The sequence below is a fragment of the Malus domestica genome, chromosome 17 (assembly GCF_042453785.1).
Source record: "Malus domestica chromosome 17, GDT2T_hap1".
Lineage (NCBI taxonomy): Eukaryota > Viridiplantae > Streptophyta > Magnoliopsida > Rosales > Rosaceae > Malus > Malus domestica.
The window spans coordinates 5,645,656-5,669,442 of NC_091677.1; the positions used below are offsets into that span (position 1 = coordinate 5,645,656).

At 42.5% G+C, this 23,787-nt stretch overlaps 2 protein-coding genes across 2 annotated transcripts; one reads left to right on the forward strand and one right to left on the reverse strand.

Moving 5' to 3' along the window:
- Nucleotides 1-58: 58 nt before the first annotated feature.
- LOC103417092 (disease resistance protein RPV1-like) lies at nt 59-6,742 on the forward strand. The gene is made up of 7 exons (XM_070816748.1): nt 59-652; nt 2,442-3,556; nt 3,641-3,937; nt 4,078-4,980; nt 5,078-5,693; nt 5,932-6,336; nt 6,472-6,742. Exons 1-6 carry the CDS (start codon nt 142-144, stop codon nt 6,330-6,332), a joined length of 3,843 nt encoding a protein of 1,280 aa, XP_070672849.1. The 5' UTR covers nt 59-141; the 3' UTR covers nt 6,333-6,336; nt 6,472-6,742.
- Nucleotides 6,743-6,911: 169 nt separating this feature from the next.
- LOC103432121 (uncharacterized) lies at nt 6,912-22,755 on the reverse strand. Its single transcript, XM_029097477.2, has 6 exons — nt 22,396-22,755; nt 21,951-22,073; nt 21,598-21,786; nt 21,401-21,482; nt 7,510-7,574; nt 6,912-7,408 (listed from the first exon to the last, which is right to left on the reverse strand). The coding sequence occupies exons 1-6, from the start codon at nt 22,672-22,674 to the stop codon at nt 7,112-7,114; spliced, it is 1,035 nt and encodes a 344-aa protein (XP_028953310.2). The 5' UTR covers nt 22,675-22,755; the 3' UTR covers nt 6,912-7,111.
- Nucleotides 22,756-23,787: the final 1,032 nt, after the last annotated feature.

The following is a 23,787-nucleotide window of genomic DNA, read 5'->3' on the forward strand; positions in this document are numbered from 1 at the left end:
TGCATGAGCTCCTTTAAGTAAGTCAAGTCAATGGAAAATGTACGGTTCTCACTTTCACTTTGTCATTCATTCAGGATGAGCTGCTTGTTCGAACGATCGATCGATCCATCTGAAATTTTTTATGAACACAACTAGTTAGTAATGGCTCTTCTGAGATCAGCAGCTTTTAAAGATTCCAATTCTTCGTCTCAACGTTGTTGTTATCACGTGTTCTTGAGTTTCAGAGGGGAAGACACACGCAAGACTTTTACGGACCACCTCTACACAGCCTTGGTCAATGCAGGATTCCAAACGTTCCGTGACAACGATGAGCTCGAGAGGGGAGAAGACATCAAGCCGGAACTGGAGAAAGCGATCCGGCAGTCACAAACTTGTGTAATTGTGTTTTCCAAAGAATACGCATCTTCCAGATATTGCCTTGACGAGCTTTTGATCATCCTCGAGCGCAAGAGGACTAACAGAGAGTTTGTAGTTCTACCTGTCTTCTACGACGTCGATCCATCCCATCTGAGGAAGCAGACGGGAAGTTTTGCAGAAGCATTTTCCAGGCACCAAAGTGCTCAGTCTTCCAGCAAGGTCAGCAGATGGAGGGCGGCACTTGCACAAGTTGCAGATTTAGCTGGCATGGTGTTACCAAATCAAGCTGACGGGTAAAGTTTAATAATTTTTTCATATTATTTCATGTGAAAATACATAATTTAATTATAACATGACTACAAGTTAGATTTAATGATTTTGTTTGAACTGTAAATTTTAGGTATGAGCAGTGGCGAAGCCATGTGAGGGCGAGGAGTGGCGGCCGCCACTCCCCTCGCCGGAAAACACAGCCCCAGCGCAGGTTCAGCCCCTCCCCTCCGCAGCTCCGCTCCGTCTGTTCTGTTCTTCGGATGAACTGGTTCTCTGCAACTAGATTCTTTTTTCTTTTCTTTTTTTAAATCCAGGCCAAAACGACGTCGTTTTGGTCCTGGTAAAAAAAATTTTAAAAACTGACACCAAACGGCGTCGTTTCATCTGTTTTGAAAAAAAATATATATATGGTGCCGGGGGGGGTAACGTGTCCCCCATTCAACCTTCTTTACTCTCTCTCAGCTCTCAGGCCCCTCACGACCAATTACAGACAGAGAGAGCAGCAAAGCTGCCCCCCCTAAATCCCGGCCCTCTCACTTCCGTCGAACTTTGCTCCGTCAATCACATACCCATTCCTTCTTCCTACCTCCCGCAACGTCAAATCCAACCCAGATTTTCCCATCAATCTCTCTCCTCCGTCGACCTCATCCCAATCTCTCTCTTCCCAGAACGACCTCACGCTGAATCCCTCTTTTCTCCGTCGACCTCATCCCAATCCTCTCCTCCAAGACAATGAATACAGTGATTATGAAGATTGGATTTTGATGATTTCAAAAATTGATCTTTGGCTTTTTTGATTAATAATCTTTACAGTTAATGATTTTAAAAAAAATAAATGGGGAAGAGAAGGACTGGAGGTGAATCTCCAGAGAAAAGAGGACTAGAAGCGGGTCTCCGGAGAAGAGAGGGATTTCAGGGTGAGGTCGCCCAGAGAAGAGAGGGACTGGAGGTGGGTCTCTGGAGAAGAGAGGTTTGGGGCTGAAGAATAAGCCCTGGGATGGAAGTATTTGACAGACTTGTTGGAGTTGGAGAAGGAAGACCGAGTGTGTTTGGTCACATGTTTAAAAGAAGAGTCGATTGTTTGGTTACAAAGAATAGCAGAGTGCTTGGAGAAACTTTAAAGTTTAAAGGACAAGTGTTGTAAAATGGTTTCTCCACATAAGAAGTCAGTGAAATTGGGTACTCACTGTTGATTACCCAAGTATTATCCTGGGAAAATATTAAATAGACAGGTGTTATAATGTTATTAGGCCACCTGTCATAGTGAGTAAATTGACTACTGATTAGTCAGTATTCAAGTATTGTTCTTTTTTTTTTTCTTCTGACCCCACCTTTTTTTTGTGATTTGTTAACCCATTTCGCTCTTTTTTTTTTTATAATTATTCTTGTATGTATTTTTTCCCTCCTTTTAAGACCCCAGCGTATTTATTTTAAACTCTCACATTATCTATTACTATTGTATTAATTTTTTAAGAAATAATGTAAATATTGCTTAATGCTTATTTTACGATAAAAGAAATTTATTTAAATCCATCTAGGCTCCTACCTAAATCTCGCCTAGAAGCCTAGCTGCTAGGCCCCAGTCCGCTGCCTGATTAGCGCCTAACGTTTTTTAGAATCTAATTCTAACCAATTTAAGCTTCTTACATGACTTTGATATTACCACTTACAACACTTTTGGTAAAGAGACTCTTTTCTGTTATGAATATTGACTCAAAACTTTGTACTCTCTAATGTGAAGGCAACCGTTTCGATGAACATTGCACTCTTTTGAATTTCGCCCCTCCCCTCGGGAAATCCTGGCTTCGCCACTGATGAGTCGAAGTTTATCAAAAAGATTGTTAAAGTCATAGAAGGAAAACTAAGGCGGGTCACACCCTTAAGTGTTTCCCCTAAGTTGATTGGAATTCAATCTCGAGCGAAAAGAATCGATTCCTGGTTAAAAGATGGATCGACTGATGTTGGCGTACTTGTACTTTATGGGATCAGTGGAGTTGGCAAGACGACCATTGCGAAATCTGTTTATAATTCAAACTTTAGAAGATTTGAAGGAAGAAGTTTTGTTGAAAATATCCGAGAACTTTCGGAACAACCAAATGGCTTGGTACAAATACAAAAACATCTTCTTTCTGATATTTTGAATGGGAGAAATGTGGAAATACACAGCGTTAGCGAGGGAGTATCTAAGGTTGAAGATGCCATCAGATCGAAGAGGGTTCTTCTTATCCTCGATGATGTGGATCATACGAACCAATTGGATGCGGTATTTAGGATGAAACATTGTTTTTATCCGGGAAGTAAGATCATCATAACAACTAGGCGTGCAAAGTTGTTAAAGCCTCAACAAGTTTCTGAGGTGCATAATGTTGAACCTTTGAGTTACAATGAATCTATGGAACTCTTCAGTTGGCATGCTTTTGAACAAGATCATCCCGTTGATGGTTTCATGAAACATTCAGAAGAGGTGGTAGATCACTGTGGAGGACTTCCATTAGCTCTTCGAGTTTTGGGTTCTTCTCTAATGGGGGAAAGTATAACTGTATGGCAAAGTACGTTAGAGAAATTAAAGGCTATTCCAGATGGTCAAATCATGAAGAAACTCAGATCAAGCTACGACTCTTTACAAGACAATCATGATCGAGATTTATTTCTCCATATTGCTTGTTTCTTTGTTGGAAAGGACAAAGATTGCGTTGTTTGGATTTTGGATGACTGTCAGTTCTACACTGTTGTTGGAATTCAAAATCTCGTCGACAGGTGCTTAGTGACAATTCATCAATGTGAGTGGCACAAATATTGCAAGATTCAGATGCATGACTTAGTTCGTGACATGGGCAGAGAAATTGTTCGCTCAGAATCAGAGGAGCCGGAGAAGCGTAGTAGATTATGGCATCATAAAGATTCTTTCAAAGTATTGAGAGAAAAAAATGTAAGAATCATGCTTGGGTTGTATGTATGTTTTTCCTATTTTGTGTAGCTTTTACTAATTTCTTTTCCTTTTTCTTTACATTAGGGTACCCAAACAATTTGCGGTCTTGTCCTGAATATGTTTCCTGCAGACACCACTTCAATGAATTCGGATGAGATGGTCTTCGAAACCGAGGCATTTACAAGGATGCACAAACTCAAATTACTCCATCTCAGTCATGTACAATTGAATGGATCGTATGCAGAATTTCCGACAGAATTGAGATGGTTGTGTTGGCATGAATTTTCTTTGAATTCCATACCCATCAATTTTCCGTTGGAGAATCTGGTTGTTCTTGAAATGCATCATAGCTGCTTGAGACAAGTTTGGAAGGGAACAAAGGTATGTTACGCTATACTTTTCCTCATCCTTTTCTTTAAGGGTTCTCATTTTGAACATTCAATATTGTGCATATGTAAGAATGAATTAACGTTTCGTCTCTCCTCTTTTGTTTTCTTAATTTCATTACTTTTTTTCAACAGTGCCTTCCATCGTTAAAGATCCTTGATCTTAGTCATTCTCATGACCTTAGAGAAAGTGTTGCTGACTTCTCACTTTTCCCCAATTTAGAAAAACTGATTCTTGTAGATTGTCGGAATCTGATTGATGTCCATGAATCCATTGAAAGCCTAGAGAAGCTTGTTTACTTGAATATGAAGGATTGCAAAAGTATTAGGATGTTGAACAAGAACATTGGTAAGCTCAAGTTACTCAAAACACTCATTATATCTGGTTGTTCGAATCTTAACGAGTCTTCAGTGGACATGATGAGGAACATGGAGTCTCTGAAAGTGCTTGAAGCAGATGAAATTCCAGTGAATCAAGTACTTACTGCTGGTGGGCAGTTGATTGAATCTTGGCCTGCGAGAAGTTCATATATTTTTTGGACCTCTTTACCATGTTCTTTAGTATCTTTAAGTCTTAGCGGGCGCAATCTCTCGAATGAAGATTTTCCAATGGAACTTGGTAACCTATCTTCCTTGGAAAAATTAAATCTACAGTCCACTTCAGTTTGTAGCCTACCAAGTTGCATCAAAGGGCTAAAGAAGCTTTGTGAACTCAACTTTGGCGGGTGCAAGAGTCTTAAAGAACTTGTAGGGCTACCAAAAGTGAAGCATGTGTTTGTGACTGATTGCACATCATTGGAAAAGGTAACATATGAATCATTTTCATCCTACAAAAATAGTTTAATCTTGTTTCGTCACAACCGCAGCCTAGTTGAGGCGGAGTATATGTTCAGACTAGAACCCATTGGAAAAGTTGATACAGAAATGATCAACCTGTTGGAATTGCGCAATTATTTGGAATCCACGGCAACCATTAAGATGCACGTCCCATTTTCATATGGAAAGATTTCGCAAGACTATGAGTCTCGTCCCATCCAGGTAAACCTCTCTCTCTCTCTCTCTCCCCCCCTCTCTAGATTTGTCTCATATCCTATAAAAGTTAAATAGTAATGATTTCCATGGCATTCGTATATAGGGACTCTATGAATATGGTATATTCAGCACATTTCTTCAAGGGAATCAGGTTCCAGGTCGATTTGACCATAGAAGTAGTGATGCAGGGACCTCAATATCCTGTAGAGTGCCTTCACTGCCTCCAAATTATGTAATTCGAGGCTTGAACATCTTTGCTGTCTATGCACTTTCCGAACATTCTTCTTTTTATGCATTCGATAATCCATTATTTAAGAAAGTATGGAATAAGAGCAAGAGTCTAAAGTGGATTTATAACCCGCAAGTGTACGGGATTCCCAGGGAGGGAGAAGACATGGTATGGTTAAGCCATTGGAAGTTGGAAGGTGAGTTATTAGGTGGCAATGAAGTTGTTGTTTCAGTGTTTATGCAACCAGGTGTGTTTCACTTGAAGGAGTTTGGCGTCCAGCTTGTGTGTGAAAAACACGAAAATAATATTACGAGTAAGCAACACAACACGTGGACGGATCCTTATTATCCACGTGTCATCAGAGGAGATTTGTCATCACGTGAGGCGACAGAAGGAACGTATTGGCTCTGCTGGAGACCACACTCACCTGAAGCTATTGCTTGGTTCGATTACCTCGATAGGGACTTTGATGATCATGAATTAGATACAGGTATGTGTGTTGTTTTAATGGTAAAGCATTTGTATTGATGTACGTTATCAAAAAAGGCCTCGTTTGGTGTCAATGTATCTTGAAGGAAGAAACTAAGGTTAACCTCCACTTCTTCCTACAAGATACGTTGACTATAACGAGTTATCATATTCAATCCAATCGTAGATACCAAATAAGGAGGCCGACAGTACTAATTAATCAGCATGTATCACAAGTTCATATATTTTTGCAATCCTAGTGACGCAACTTGGAGAAGAGCAAGAGGAAGAGGAAGAGGAAGAAGAAGAAAAGCAACTGCAGGATGATCCCATGCTTCTTCCAGCAGCAACAGGCAGACTTACCTCAGATTCAGAAGATGAAAATAATGGCTCAAAGAACGACATAGAAATATCCGAGAGTTCAAAGAAGGGATCTCAAGGTAATGATAACGATGTTCAATCAGCTGCAAAAGATGTTGCAGATGAAGAATTGATGCAATGCTTGGAAATTTTGAACAACATGGAGGAACTTGACGATGATACTTATTCAAAAGCTTTGAAGCTTTTCCATGACGATGCAACTTGGAGAAAGCTATTTGTGAGCATGCCTGATAAAAGGAAGAAACCTTTCATCCTCAGGCTTGGTTCACGTAAAGATTGAGCAGGTATGTGTGTTTATGTTTAGCAGAGCGCAATTTAGTCCTAGGAGTCCAAGGTTTTTTTTTTTTTTTTTTTTTGTTGTTGACCTAAGCTTATTTATTTCTTTCTTAGTACGTTTGTTGATAGTATGCTTGCTGCAGCAACGGAAACAACTCATTTGGTGGTCTCAGAGGCTGGAATGTGTTCATGTTGGCTTCGGCTGCCTTCTTTCTCTTTCGCTCTCAATCCGCTCGCTCTCAGCTTCCTCGGCTATGAAAGAAGACTCGTCTAACAATCAACAACGTCAAAATGAATTTGTTGTATTACCGGACTAATATCTTATCTATACTCAAATTGGTTTTTATAAAATTTGCTGAATACTGTATTAAGATTAGCAGATTAATATGCCTCAATAAGGGTTCTACTGCTCTACGTGTTTTTCCGGTGACTGGTGTCTGCTAGAAAAATGAATGGAGTTAACGGAAAGGATCAAATGCCATGCGAGAGTGAGTTTGAGGACCACGGAAAGCAAAACAAAAAGTTGAGGGACGAAAATGAAACACGGTGGAAATACTCTCATCACACCAACAGTTGCAAGGTATTTAGTAAAAAAAAAAGGTAATTTTCTTTATTTCTATACGTTCAATATTTGAGACAAAGATTATGTCATACAACAAAGTTCTTAAAACCCCCTCTCCAATTGTGTTCTCTCATTCCCTCCATCTTTTAAAATACAAGATATATTAGGTTTAGCATACAAACAGATTTTGGAAACATCGATAGGGCTTCATGGAACACTCTTCAAAACGAGATCTTGATGAAGACCAAGATGTTCAAAGCTAAAATGTAGAGCACAAAACCCGACCTCAGCAGCATGAGCCTCTGCTGATTCTCTGCTCGGCCATCGGCATTTCTATGATGAGCGTCAAGGATATAATCAGACGAAGCAGATCCATTTCCTGATGCGCTTCGTCCAAACCTATTTCTAGCAGTATTCATTTCTATGTTGCTACTTTCAAGATTCCTCCACAACACATTCAATCTTTCCAGCTCCGTCGCTTTCAAATGAATTTCATTGACCAGGCCTTCTGCTTGTGCCTATAAACATTTGAGATAACCACGAACAAATTTTTTACCATATACAACTGACATCAGAGAAGTAAAACAATTCAAATATTACTGAAAAGTTACGGAGATACCTGTTTTGCTTCTAGCTGCTCAATTACGCTGTGAAGTTGTTTATCCAAAATCTTCTCTCTTTGCACTGCACAAAATAAATTCCTTACAAATTAGTCGTACAAACTAGAATGACTGACATTATGCTCACAAGGGGTTTCAACTAACAATTGCAAAATTCAGCCGAGAAGCAGTTTATTAGTTTATAGAATAGCCACATGCTCCACCATATGCACCACTGTGATTCCAAAAGGCAATACCACACTAGGCGCTAGCCATGCGGTACACACAACTAAGTTCGACATTTTTATACCCCACCAAAAAGCAGAAGTAAAGAACTCGACTGTAACCATAAATTTCTTCATCATAAGTGACTTGATTTGAAAACCCGCTACCCCATTTTCTGGTTCAAAATTTTCTGTTTCCAATTTTGGGTAAACCTTATTTTCTTGAATGTTCTTAAGACCCATAATATATATATATATATATATATATATATATATATATATATATATATATATATATATATATATATTGTTTGTACCATACTTGATCAATCCCGAAACTACTGAGCACCGGTCAACGTTATACCGTCAAGGACCCAGAAGAGCTTCCCTTCAACCAGGAGGCCAATCACAATGCGACACGTGTCGACATCAGAAGCCTATCACAACGCGACACGTGTCAACATCAGAAGCCAATCACAACACGACACGTGTCAATGTCAGAACAAAACTAAAAACTCTCTTCTATAAACAGGGATCATTCTCCCACAATAATCTCTAATGTCATTTTGTACTAAACTATTAACTAGAACTCACAAAAGGAGAGCTTGAACCTATGTATTTGTGTAAACCCTTCACAATTAATGAGAACTCCTTTACTCCGTGGACGTAGCCAATCTGGGTGAACCACGTATATCTTGTGTTTGCTTCTCTGTCTCTATTCATTTACATATTTATCTTCACTAGTGACCGAAGCAACCAAGCGAAGGTCACAAAACCTGACACTTTCTGTTGTACCAAAGTCCTCACTGATTTTGTGCATCAACATTTGGCGCCGTCTGTGGGAACGACACTTATTCCCACTCTCTTCAGCTTTGTCAAGCTGGTTTCCACCGCTCGTACACTTTCTTTTGGCCAAGCATCTCTCTCCGACATGGGGAGCAAAAGAAGCCATAGCACACAGAATAACACCCCCCTTGGACCTAGTATGAAGCAACGAAAGCAGGAAGGAAATAGAGTTACTCTTCAAGCTAAAGTCGATGAGCTAGAGGTTCAGAACAACAAGATAGCGATGAAGAATGAGGTCCTTCAGGAACAATATGAAAAACTTTTCGAGATGCTTCACGAGGCTAGGCATGCTCAAACACACAAGCTCGTCGCCCCTGTTGAGGTCAACAATCATCTGAATGCCCCCCAACACGGAGGGTCACCGATATCCAACACGGACATCCTTGATAGGGATCGAGCTACACATCAATGTGATAATCAACATGAGACTTCTCTCAATCCAGCTGCTTCAACTCGAAGCAGAAGAAGTACAGGAAAGCACCTCCTCACAGAGGGAGTGGAAGGATCAAAAGCCGTCTATCGCGATTGTCGAGACTTCCTAAAGCAACGTCGAGAGAATCTCATCCACATAAGCACGAAGATCAATGACCCAATAGTTTCTGAAAGAGTCGGTCCTCTTCCACGACCCAGGCCAGCTTCCAATCTAGGGAATGGGCAACAGGTCCCAGAAGAACATGAAGGTACATGGGACTCGAAAATATTCCGACATACTCACTCTAGGAGTCAGTGTGGCGAGTCCAAGGAAAAATCACGTTATCTTGATCAAACTTTCCTACTTCCAAGAGGCGATGGGGACTTACGGAAGAAAACTTCAATGGTGCACGACTCCACTCAGGACCCCCTTGTCCTACAGCTCCTGGAGGAAGTAAACAAGTTGAAGGCTGAACGTCAAGCCGAGATACCTGACTGGAACCAACCCAGGCCTGGCCCCCTCACAAGAAGGATCCTTAACACCCCCCTCCAAGCGAAGACAAAGCAGAAGCTTGACTTACAACTCTATACTGGAAGGGAAGACCCGATTGAACACCTTAACCTCTTTGAGTCCACCATGGTATACCGGAGACACACCGACGAAGAACGGTGCCTTCTCTTCCTCTCCACCCTCTCTGGCGGAGCTTTAAACTGGTATTGCCGTCTTCCACCTGAGACAGTAGACTCATTTGAAGAGTTGAGGAAGCTGTTTGTCTCTCAACACATCTTCCAGACCAATCGCTTGCATTCCGCATATGACTTGTACACTATTCGCCAGAAGCCGGACGAGTCATTACGAAAGTATGCTGGCCGCTTCAGCCATGAGTATTCTCGCTGCGCTGAGGCAGATGACAAGACCGCCCTCAAGGCCTTCACGGCAGGCTTACGTGACTGTTTCTTCAAGTACATGATCAATGCCAACACTTGGAAAACTTACTCTGAGGTGATGGCACAAGCTTACAACCATGCCTCCGCCGAGGCAAGGACATATCAAAGGAAACCCCCTACAGTCACCCCTTATCAGCAAGTAGGGAGTGGAGGCCAAATCCAACCAAATGAGAAGACATCAACCTTCCAAACGATAGTAGCACACCCCCTGCCTCATTTAATGCTTCACCAAGTCAGCAGACATATCAATCCCAGGGCAAAAGGAAAGATTTCCATCCTCACCAATCTCATTTTAATAAAAAGAATAAGGGGCAATATCGCGATAACTCAGGATATCGTCACAATAACGCCCGTCCCCAGGCAGTCAACGCAGTGGGCCAATCACGTGTCAAGACAAGCCCTACCCCGAGGTATGAGACATACACACCTTTGAACGCTACATGCGCGGCCATCTACCCTAGTATAGCTCACCTGATACCAAAGCCAAAGCCAAGACAACCAGATTACAAGTCCACGAAGAACATGGGCATGTTTTGTTGCTACCACGAGTATAATGGCCATGATGGCGAAAAGTGCATCATCCTCCGTGATCATATTGAAGATTTGGCACGTGAAGGAAAAATTGATCAGTTCCTCTTTCACCCTCCAAGGGATAACCGTAACCAACGCCAGGTCAATGTGATATATTCCATAAGCGGCGGCACACCCATGTCTGAATCTTCCAATACGACCATGAAAAACAGTGAACGAACTTTGAGACCTGGCCATCAAGTATTTCACGTGGAAGACATCAGGGGAGGCGAGTATCAAAAGTCTAACTGGGATCCAATATGTTTCTACCCTGAGGAAGAAAGAGGTATCATCTACCCTCACAACGACCCGCTGATCGTGGAGGCTCACATAGCAAATTTTGATGTAAAACGAATCCTGATAGACACAGGTGCTTCAGTCAATATTATGTTTGCTGAAGCTTTTAAGGCACTTAATGTAGCTGAACACTTGCTCGATCGTTCGATTTCTCCTCTGATAAGCTTCTCTGGCGATATCGTACAACCTTTAGGGAGTATACACTTACCCCTCACCATTGGTACAAGCCCCTACATAGCTACTATTACTACTAACTTCCTAGTGGTCAATTGCTCGACAGCATACAATGTCATCTTTGGACGCACAGGCATCAATGATCTCAAGGCCATGATATCCACACATATGTTGTTGATGAAGTTTCCAACCCCTTTCGGCAATGGATACATCAAGGGAGATCAACTTAGTGCTCGATCATGTTACAACACTTCAGTTAAGCAACAACACCTGCCTGTCCCCAAGGAGACCCTCTCTATACATAACCAAGTAGTAAAGACCAGTCCAGATGAAGCCAACTCGGATCTTCATGATGGCAACAGTCAACCCGACGACCCTCGATATGATTCTTTCACCCAGCAAGCACAACCCGCTGAAGAGTTAGAGAATGTCTCTATCTCCAAAGACCATCCATATCGCATGGTGAAGATTGGCACCACTTTGTTACCACCCATTCGGTTGTCGCTGATCTCTTTTTTGCAAGAGAACGCCGAGGTCTTCGTTTGGTCATATAAAGATATGTCGGGCATCTCTCCCGATATCATCTGTCACCACTTGAGTATTAATCCCAAGACCAAACCAGTAAAACAGAAGCGAAGATCTTATGATGTTGAACGATACGAGGCGATGAAAGCAGTAGTTGAAAAACTCAAGGACATAGGCTTCGTCCGTGAAGTTAATTACACAACATGGGTAGCAAATGTTGTCTTTGTTAAGAACAATCCGACCAAGGAAAGTCTCCTGCTTCAAAAGGTCTTGTGGAGAATGTGTGTCGACTACACCGACCAAAACAAAGAATGCCCGAAAGATAGTTTCCCCCTTCCTTTCATTGATAGACTTATAGACTCTACAGCAGGGTGTGAACTCTTGAGCTTCATGGATGCTTATTCAGGATACAACCAAATCCTCATAAACCCCTCAGACCAAGAACACACAGCCTTCACTACTGACAGGGGACTATATTGCTACAAAGTCATGCCCTTCGGTCTAAATAATGTAGGGGCAACTTATCAGAGGCTAGTTAATTCAATGTTTACCGAACAAATCGGGAAGAACATGGAAGTTTATGTTGACGATATGTTAGTCAAGAGCAAACATGCCGACCAACATATCACCAACCTATATGAAACCTTCACCATTCTGAAGAGGTATCGAATGAGGTTGAACCCCAACAAATGTGCTTTCGGCGTGGGCTCTGGCAAATTCTTAGGCTTCATGATTAGCCAACGAGGCATTGAAGCTAACCCCGAAAAGATCAAAGCAATCCTCGACATGAAAGAGCCAGTAACTTCAAAAGACATCCAAAGCCTTACTGGCAATGTGGCAACCTTAACCAGATTCATTTCTAAGGCCACAGACAGATGTGCTCCTTTCTTCAAAGCACTCAAGGGAAATAAGAAGTACATTACATGGACAGAGGAATGTGCCAAGGCATTCAGGAACCTCAAAGAGTACATGAGTAAAGCCCCTCTGCTCTTCAAACCAGAAGTTGGTGACACTTTCATTATCTATCTATCGGTTTCGGCTTCAGCAGTCAGTTCTGTTCTTATTTGAAAGGACAGTGGTGTCAAACAGCCCGTTTACTACGCTAGCAAGGCCCTACAAGATGCGGAGACACGATACTCCAACATTGAGAAATTAGCTCTAGCATTGGTCATGTTTGCTCAAAAACTTCGCCTTTATTTCCAAGCACACGCCATCATCGTGCTTACCAATCACCCTCTTCGACAGATACTCTAGAGTCCTGACACGTCTGGGCGAATGATCAAATGGGCGATAGCATTGGGTGAGTTTGACATCTCCTACCAACCAAAACCAGCCGAAAAGGGTCAAGCAGTAGCAGATTTCATCGCTGACTTCACATATCCTGTTGACATTGCTTCTACACCTGAAGCAGTAGCTTCATTACCATCGGAAGCTCAGAAGATAAAATCAACAACCCCAGCATGAAGTCTATATGTTGATCGCTCATCCAACCAACAGGGATGCGGAGCAGGATTAGTCCTCACTACCCCCGATAAAGTGGCGATAGAATACGCTCTTCGTTTCAATTCAAGGCATCGAACAACGAGGCCGAATACGAAGTCCTTCTAGCAGGCTTACGTTTGGCCAAGCACCTTGGGGTTAAACAAATTGATATCTTCAGTGACTCCCAATTAGTGGTCAACCAAGTCACGAACAACTTTGATAATAAGGATAGCTTCATGGCAACATATCTTGCGCAAACACGACTTTTGCTCAAACACTTCCACTACCAGATCACCCAAGTTCCTCGAGCGGCAAACAGTCATGCAGACGCTTTGGCTCGCCTCGCCTCGGCAGTGGAAGACAAGATTGGGAGAAAAATTCATGTCGAATTGTTGGCAGCACCAAGCACCATGGTCGCGGAAGTGTGCAATTTACAACGAAGAGATAGTTGGATCACCCCAATTTATAAATTCCTTGCTCATGGCACCCTCCCAAATGACAAAGTCCAAACTAAGCAGATTCGATACAAGTCTGCCCGCTACCTGATCATTAATGACCAACTCTACAAGCGCGGTTTTACCCTGCCATACCTAAGATGCCTTACACCTACGGAGGCGGAAATTGTCTTTCGGGAAATACATGAAGGAGTCTGCGGAGATCATGCTGGGTCTCGATCCCTAGCACACAAGACTTTTCGCCAAATAATACTATTGGCCAACACTCCACCAAGATGCCATCAGAATATCTCGCTCATGTGATAAGTGTCAACGCTACGCAACTATCCCTCACTCCCCTCCCGAGCTGCTCACTCCTATGATCAGCCCTTGGCCCAATGGGGACTTGATTTGATCGGCCCAATGCCTGCAGGGAAGGGCAAGGTCCGCTATGCAATCGTTGCAGTTGACTACTTCACAAAGTGGGCTGAAGTAGAACCCTTGGCAACCATTACTGAGACAAAAATAGAAGACTTCGTATGGAAGAACATCCTCTGCAGATTCGGCATTCCCAATGCGATAGTCACGGACAATGGGCGGCAGTTCGACAACAAGAAGTTCAGAATGTTCTGCTCTAAGTTCAACATCAACTTCTGTTTTGCCTCTCCAGCCCATCCCCAGTCTAATGGACAAGTCGAGGCCGTTAACAAAATAATCAAGCGCACTCTGAAAACTAGCTTGGACAAAGCTAAAGGTTGTTTGCCAGAATTCGTACCCCAAGTTCTTTGGTCATACCGCACTTCATATCGGACTTCCACAGGAGAAACTCCATTCTCACTTGCTTTTGGTATAGAAGTAGTTGTCCCGGTCGAGCTTGAGCAAGCAACATACCGAATTCAGAACTACATGCAGAGTGAGAACGACAAACAACTCACCCTCAACCTGGATCTAGTCGAGGAACACAGAAATCAGGCTCACCTGAGGAATGTTGCCTACAAGCAGCGCATCTCCAACTACTACGACTCAATAGTCAAACCTCGCTCTTTCAAAGTGGGAGACTGGGTACTGAAGAAAAGATTACTCTGTGATAGAGTCCCGAGTGAAGGAACACTCAGTCCTAACTGGGATGAACCGTTCGAGGTCGTCGGCATCAGCCGCCCTGGCTTCTACAAGCTCAGAAGCTCCGACGGCAAGACCCTTGGCCATCCATGGAATGCTGACCACTTGAAGTACTATTACAAATAGACTCACATTGTACAAGTGTTAAGCTACAACCGTTCGGCATCCTATGTAACAAAGACCATTTGGTATGAATTCAATAAAGAGGTGATTTAGCCAACTCGACCCTAAACTCTTTTACATTCTGAGCAATGAAACACTCAAGTGTTGAAGCTTCAACGCAAATGTTTCCAATACAAAATAAAATCTAAGTATGTGTCAACAAGACTATACAAATGATCTATGCAAACATAGTCAAACATTCATCAATAATAGGGCAAACACTTGAAGCTTGATAATACAAACACTTGCTTGATAATGTAAACACTCATAAACATGCAAAACAAAAAAAAAAACTCTCAGGCTTATAACATGGCACATGCCATACAAACAACAAACTAGTGCAGGTAGAGTACATGCAGAAAGTGAAAACACCTCTAGTCACCCTCATCTGAGGTTGAACCCCTGATCATATCACTCTGAGTCCTATCGCCATTTTTTGCATCTCCAAACTCATCATCACCCTGATGACTCTGCTCATCAGCACTAGCCTCATCGCCAGACTCATCCGCACTGCTAGAATAAACTGCAAGGTCGAAGGTTTCACCTTTTCGATGATGCTCATCTATTTCTTCACGGTATTTTCGAAGAACGCTTCCATCATCATAACGATCAAGGACAGTCATCCACTTCCTTTTTTCAAAGTGAACTTCCCGGGTACAGCGAGGTCTAAGGACATGGAGAAAGGCCTGGGAACCCAAGAACTCCTTCACAGCAACTTCCTTCTCAGTCGGGATACTACTCTTCAGCTCAGAAACCTCAACCAAGGCACTATCCAACTCCCCTTTAACCTTGGAAACCTCGAGCATAGTTGTCTCCAATTGTTTCTTAGTCACCTCTAACTGTACCTTGAGTCTCAAGTTCTCATCATTCCGCCTCTTCAAACTCTCAAAATGTTGATCCTTGACTTGGATGGCCTCAGCCAAAGCTTTGCTCGTCTTCCTGGCATCATTCACAAGTTGCTTATTCTCTTTCAATTTCACCTTGCACCGCTTAGTCTCTCGCAGTCTGTCGTGACACTCAGTCATGACCTGCATGACAAGACGATCATCGCTAACAAAACAATGCTAATAAAGAGGAGAAAACAAGGAAATGACAAAGTAACACTCACATATGAAGACAGCTTCAACATCCGGTCGCAATCCGATTCATCTTTAGCTAAGGGCTCTCCGAGCTCATTGAAAGTGAATCGACGCCCTGCCAGGCAATTGTTGATATACCCAAAGTCCTTTAGCCGCATGGCAACCTTCAAATCCTTCCAATGGACACTGTCAACCTCTTCCTTATCTTTACCCTCGATGCTAGAACTAGGATCACCTTTCTGCCCAATGTGCTCCCTAACTGGAGGAAAGATAGGATTGATAGTAGGAAGATGAGGCAGCAATCACCTATCTTCCCCGGCAACTATGGCAGCAGCACATCCAATGGCGATTGCTGCCTCCTTTTTTTTTTTTTCTTTTTTTTTTTAATCTAGTGTCTCCGGGTCTTTGACCCGACTACTCACTAGGCCACCCACCTGACCCCACAACATTTGGTAGACAAGAAACTCTAGCAATTGCTAGGTGGGTACCTTGAGAGGTGTCGAACCCCATACCTCTTGGTAACAAACCAAGGGCCTCCTCTTCTTACTATCAATCATATATTTCCTCCAGTTAGGGAGCACATTGGGCAGAAAGGTGATCCTAGTTCTAACAACGAGGGTAAAGATAAGGAAGAGGTTGGCAGTGTCTCTTGGAAGGATTTGAAGGTTGCCATGCGGCCAAAGGACTTTGGGTATATCAACAATTGCCTGGCAGGGCGTCGATTCACTTTCGATGAGCTCGGATAGCCCTTAGCTAAAGATGAATCGGATTGCGACCGGATGTTGAAGTTGTCTTCATATGTGAGTGTTACTTTGTCATTTCCTTGTTTTCTCCTCTTTATTAGCATTGTTTTGGTAGCAATGATCGTCTTGTCATGCAGGTCATGACTGAGTATCACGACAGACTGCGAGAGGCTAAGCGGTGCAAGGTGAAATTGAAAGAGAATAAGCAGCTTGTGAATGATGCCAGGAAGACGAGCAAAGCTTTGGCTGAGGCCATCCAAGTCAAGGATCAACATTTTGAGAGTTTGAAGAGGCGGAATGGTGAGAACTTGAGACTCAAGGTACAGTTAGAGGCGACTAAGAAACAGTTGGAGACAACTATGCTTGAGGTTTCCAAGGTTAAAGGGGAGTTGGATAGTGCCTTGGTTGAGGTTTCTGAGCTGAAGAGTAGTATCCCGACTGAGAAGGAAGCTGCTGTGAAGGAGTTCTTGGGTTCCCAGGCCTTTCCCATGTCCTTAGACCTCGCTGTACCCGGGAAGTTCACTTTGAAAAAATGAAGTGGATGGCTGTGCTTGATCGTTATGATGATGGAAGCGTTCTTCGAAAATACCGTGAAGAAATAGATGAGCATCATCGAAAAGGTGAAACCTTCGACCTTGCAGTTTATTCTAGCAGTGCAGATGAGTCTGGCGATGAGGCTAGTGCTGATGAGCAGAGTCATCAGGGTAATGATGAGTTTGGAGATGCAAAAAATGGCGATAGGACTCAGAGTGATATGATCAGGGGTTCAACCTCAGATGAGGGTGACTAGAGGTGTTTTCACTTTCTGCATGTACTCTACCTGCACTAGTTTGTTGTTTGTATGGCATGTGCCATGTTATAAGCCTGAGAGTTTATTTTTTGTTTTGCATGTTTATGAGTGTTTGCATTATCAAGCAAGTGTTTGTATTATCAAGCTTCAAGTGTTTGCATTATCAAGCTTCAAGTGTTTGCCCTATTATTTATGAATGTTTGGCTATGTTTGCATAGATCCTTTGTATAGTCTTGTTGACACATACTTAGATTTTATTTTGTATTGGAAACATTTGCGTTGAAGCTTCAACACTTGAGTGTTTCATTGCTCAGAATGTAAAAGAGTTTAGGGTCGAGTTGGCTAAATCACCTCTTTATTGAATTCATACCAAATGGGCTTTGTTACATAGGATGCCGAACGGTTGTAGCTTAACACTTGTACAATGTGAGTCTATTTGTAATAGTACTTCAAGTGGTCAGCATTCCATGGATGGCCAAGGGTCTTGCCGTCGGAGCTTCTGAGCTTGTAGAAGCCAGGGCGGCTGATGCCAACGACCTCGAACGGTTCGTCCCAGTTAAGACTGAGTGTTCCTTCACTCGGGACTCTTATCACAGAGTAATCTTTTCTTCAGTACCCAGTCTCCCACTTTGAAAGAGCGAGGTTTGACTATTGAGTCGTAGTAGTTGGAGATGCGCTGCTTGTAGGCAACATTCCTCAGGTGAGCCTGATTTCTGTGTTCCTCGACTAGATCCAGGTTGAGGGTGAGTTGTTTGTCGTTCTCACTCTGCATGTAGTTCTGAATTCAGTATGTTGCTTGCTCAAGCTTGACCGGGACAACTGCTTCTATACCAAAAGCAAGTGAGAATGGAGTTTCTCCTGTGGAAGTCCGATATGAAGTGCGGTATGACCAAAGAACTTGGGGTACGAATTCTGGCAAACAACCTTTAGCTTTGTCCAAGCTAGTTTTCAGAGTGCGCTTGATTATTTTGTTAACGGCCTCGACTTGTCCATTAGACTGGGGATGGGCTGGAGAGGCAAAACAGAAGTTGATGTTGAACTTAAAGCAGAACATTCTGAACTTCTTGTTGTCGAACTGCCGCCCATTGTCCGTGACTATCGCATTGGGAATGCCGAATCTACAGAGGATGTTCTTCCATACGAAGTCTTCTATTTTTGTCTCAGTAATGGTTGCCAAGGGTTCTACTTCAGCCCACTTTGTGAAGTAGTCAACTGCAACGATTGCATAGCGGACCTTGCCCTTCCCTGCAGGCATTGGGCCGATCAAATCAAGTCCCCATTGGGCCAAGGGCCAAGGGCTGATCATAGGAGTGAGCAGCTCGGGAGGGGAGTGAGGGATAGTTGCGTAGCGTTGACACTTATCACATGAGCGAGATATTCTGATGGCATCTTGGTGGAGTGTTGGCCAATAGTATTATTTGGCGAAAAGTCTTGTGTGCTAGGGATCGAGACCCAGCATGATCTCCGCAGACTCCTTCATGTATTTCCCGAAGGACAATTTTCGCCTCCGTAGGTGTAAGGCATCTTAGGTATGGCAGGGTAAAACCGCGCTTGTAGAGTTGGTCATTAATGATCAGGTAGCGGGCAGACTTGTATCGAATCTGCTTAGCTTGGACTTTGTCATTTGGGAGGGTGCCATGAGCAAGGAATTTATAAATTGGGGTGATCCAACTATCTCTTCGTTGTAAATTGCACACTTCCGCGACCATGGTGCTTGGTGCTGCCAACAATTCGACATGAATTTTTCTCCCAATCTTGTCTTCCACTGCCGAGGCGAGGCGAGCCAAAGCGTCTGCATGACTGTTTGCCGCTCGAGGAACTTGGGTGATCTGGTAGTGGAAGTGTTTGAGCAAAAGTCGGCACCGCTTTCCGAATCTCGAGAGCCAGATCCCCGACGGGATTGCTTGTTCGAAAAAGGAACAGGCACATCTCTCAGAACTTTGAGAGCCAGATTTCCTTAGATAAAGCTTGTCTGTAATCTTCACACGCAAAATCAGCTTTCCAGATACTACATACCACTTTTTCAAAGTGCTCTGACAAAGTTAAAACACGTGAAGCTGGCAGCTCCCACTACATTGCTGTGACCAAGAAGGGTAAAGGAATAGCATTACTACTTGCTATTGGGAAATCCCTATATATGTCGACCTCCCTCCTCCACAGATAGGCAAACCTGCAAAAATGTTTAACCCTTTTTCGCATTCGAGAAGGCACCCTCAACATAACCTCTCGAAATACTCAGCTTTATTTCCCCTCGATAATACCTCAGCAAATAAGCCACACCAAGAACAAGAGTATCTCATATCATCAGGGTCGAAAGCAAGAATATCTCATATCATGCTTTCTCCCTGTCCTTGTTTTTGTCCTTGTCCACACCTACAGGACAAGGAGAAAGAGAGCAGTCAGTCGGAACCTGAAATCAAACCTCCAATCTGGAACTGACCTGGGACCTTTGCCTGGTTGTTTACTTAGCATTGCTCTCGAGTACTCATCCTCAACTGCTGTCAAGGTCATGAATTCCTCCGGCAAATACCTCATGACAGTTGATCAGATATTTGCTCTTTACACTGAAGCTGCCAAGCGTGGATGAATCACTATGAAGGAATGTTCTGAATGACCATTTAAATGCAAAGGTTGCACACCACTTCTGCCATGCAAAAGATTGAAGCAGAAGGTTCAACGATGAGCTGAAACAGATCACTACAGCACGACACCTTTCCATACCACATTCACTATTTTGTCAACAGCAAGAGTATCCCATATTATCAGGGTTGATCATACTCTAGATTTGATGGACTTGTTTTGACCCTCAAATTCTTGAGTCGACTCACTAAGGCGTCATGAACTGCACGTGCCGATGCACCACTCTTGAATCAAATCCTTAAAGATCAAGCCACCAACGGTCCTTGAAGATATCACAAGCCCGATTCATGATCAAGTGTCCACTATCCTGAATCAAATCCAGTTCAAGAATAAACCTATGGAAAGTTACTTCTTCAAAAGCAAAAGTATCTCATATCATCTCTTCTCATTTTTCTTCCTTTTATCCTTCATGATGCCTGCAAGATAGGAAGAATGAGAACAATCAGCCGGAACTCGAAATCACATATCTGATCTGGGACTGATTGCTTGGAGCTCTGATTGCTTACCTTGTCTGTCACCTCTTTCGGCAGATCTCCTAGCTCGACGACTTGGGGGACTTCTACTACATGGTTTGTATCGCGTTTGACCAAGCCTAAAACTACAAGTAAGCTTCAAGTGAAAATGATACATTACCTTGTGCATCTCCACCGGTTAAAGACACCACCCCTGAATGGAGGAAGCGTACTTCCAGAGAAGATGCCACATCTACCTATGAGAAAGATAAGGCAAGTGAAGACGATACCACACCTCGGTACTTAGAAGTTTCGTGATTACTCAGCGGTTTGGATCTTGCAAGTCCCCAACTGAGGAGCTTCCCTCACTCGGGAACTTAGGGGAGCACTGTTTGTACCATACTTGACCAATCCCGAAACTACTGAGCACCGGTCAACGTTATACCGTCAAAGACCCAGAAGAGCTTCCCTTCAACCAGGAGGCCAATCACAATGCGACACGTGTCGACATCAGAAGCCAATCACAACGCGACACGTGTCAACATCAGAAGCCAATCACAACACGACACGTGTCAATGTCAAAACAAAACTAGAAACTCTCTTCTATAAATAAGAATCATTCTCCCACAATAATCTCTAATGTCATTTTGTACTAAACTATTCACTAGAACTCACAAAATGAGAGCTTGAACCTATGTATTTGTGTAAACCCTTCACAATTAATGAGAACTCCTCTACTCCGTGGACGTAGCCAATCTAGGTGAACCACGTATATCTTGTGTTTGCTGCTCTGTCTCTATTCATTTACATACTTATCCTCACTAGTGACCAAAGCAACCAAGCGAAGGTCACAAAATCTGACACTTTCTGTTGTACCAAAGTCTTCACTGATTTTGTGCATCAACATATATAAACAAAAACAACTAAATGGTGTAAATTGTAAGTACAAATGCATTCAAAGAGCAAGCAAACACCATATAGAAAATAAATAGGATAAGTTATGTACGATATCTACCTGGCAAAGGCTGACTCAATGCACTTTCTTGACTTTTTGCCCATCTTTCCTCTAAATCATTCACTACTGCTTCCATTGAACTCTAACAGAATACAAAATCTTTCCAGCAATCAAGATAAATTTCAAAAATACAAACAAGCATTTGCAATGGAAGAAGAGGAAACAACTGTAAGATCAAAAGGAAAGATGCAACTGACCAATTCATTATGCCTCTCCTCTAACTTTTCAAGTATAGCCTTATTTGAAGCTTCTACATCATTTTCAGTTTCAACTGTCGTATTTGGGTCACCAGTGGATTCATCTGATTGGCCAGATCGACTGGCATCCAATGCGGTTTCTGCATTTTCAAGCTCATCTCTCAAATTCCTTTCACTCTCGTCCATCTCCTGATAACAGTAATCACCGAATTTCAGAAATGGTGTGGCTTCCATTAACTAAGTTCGATATCCCCAACATCATCAAATAAAGATTAAGATACAAGTGTAGAACTACAATACATGATGAATAAGAGCATCATGCAAAAATAAGTTGTGGGAAACGTAAGGCTCACCATTAGCTTCCTCTGAAGCAAATCCGCTTCTTGAATTTTCTCCTGTATTTTACTTTCACAATTGGATATAGCCCTTTCATATGCAGCATTCTCTTCCTGCAATGTCACCTCTCTCAACTGTGCCTGTCCACAAGTACAAAAATGGGAACTACTAAGAAAGAAAATCAATCAAAGATGAAAAACATCGCCTTTTCGATTACTCAAAATTTGAACCATACAATTCCATAGCAAAAAATCTACATTCACCTAAACCCAGAATAGAAAGGTTCAAAATTTGAAGAAAGTGTTCAACAATTCAAAGTTGTACACAAGAATTACAATCCAAACAAAAAACCCAGATAGAAAACGACCAAATTCAAATCAGAACATCCCAATTCAACAACAATCGCAACAAAATCAACGACCCAGAAAAGAAAAATCAATCGAAATTCAGACCGAACCGAACCTGTTCGCGGGTGGTGGAATGGGAGTTCAATTGGAGAGCAAGGGCGGCGTTGGAAGCGAGGGAGTGGGCGTGGAGATCAGGGAGGCGCTGGGAGATGTCGGAAGGAGGGAGTCTGAGCCGGAGGTCTTGGATCGAACGGCCGAGAGAAGATGCTTTGTGATCCAAGTCCAGGACATACCTCTGCTGCTCCTGAGTGAATATCAGTGGGATGTCTTGTTCGTTGTCTTGCCCACCACCTCCTCCCACTACGTCTGCTGCCCATGCTAGCAGTCCCGCCATCTCCCTTCCTCTCTCTCACTGTATGGATGGCAAGCCAAAGGCAGTGTCGCGGTTTCAGAATCGACCCGGAAACGAAGCGGGTTGGGAGCAATCCGGGTCCTCATGTTGCGTTATGAATACGAGATCCAGTTTGTTAGAACAACTTGAGGCCCATTGGGCTTGAGAAGCCCAATTGAGTGGACGAGGGCGAACGGGTTTCTAGCTCGGAGACTAGATTTAAGTAAATGAAGCGACCACACTGCCGTGACTAATAGATGTAATCTCAAGCAGAAAAGATTTGGATTGAACCAACCAGCTAACAAACTCTTAAGTATTTGAATTCGTCGGTCGAAATAAAGTCATATTTTGAAATAATTTTTTATAGAAAATTTGATGTTAACCAACGTCATAAGCAACTTTCGAGAAATATGAATTGTATGTTCTTTGCTCATATTTTTTGTTGGTTGATGCTTTGATATTGTCAGCTTATCTTGCATGGATGCTTGTGTGGCTTCTTATGTCGATTTGGGCATCTTGTGCAAGTGTGTTTATTAAAGAAGGGTTTTACTTGATATTATTAGAGATGTGAAATAAAATAGGTCATCCTAATTTTCAACTGCTTACTATCGTCTTAAAGTTTTAGCAACAGCTTCTTACAATTGCAAAAAATCTTTTATGTCCCCACCTATTTCATTCCCCCATTTGCTGTGGCCCAGCCGTTTCAAAAACCATTTTTTGCAACAGCAACTCACGGACCCAAAAGCAATTTTGAATCCATATTTTACCTTAACCAAGTAAGGTATTTAAAATCAAAATAGCCTCAAATATACAAAAAATTGATAATAAGACATAGCTTTATGATCAACTCATGTCATAATTACAAATATAGGCTCAAACACTAAGCATCATTTTTCCCCCCAAACACCTAGATCATGAGTGATTAAAGATAAGGAAGGACATCCTGGAACTGTCAATGCACAAGAAAATCATGTTAATGGAAAAAATATTGGGCAGAGTCATTTGTTAAAACTTCCTTACCATTGACCAAAAAGATTTGGAGAATACTTTGATGAATTACTAAGTCAACTGAGAAGTGATATGACAACTTTGCAGGGCTTTCACTCATAGTAACAG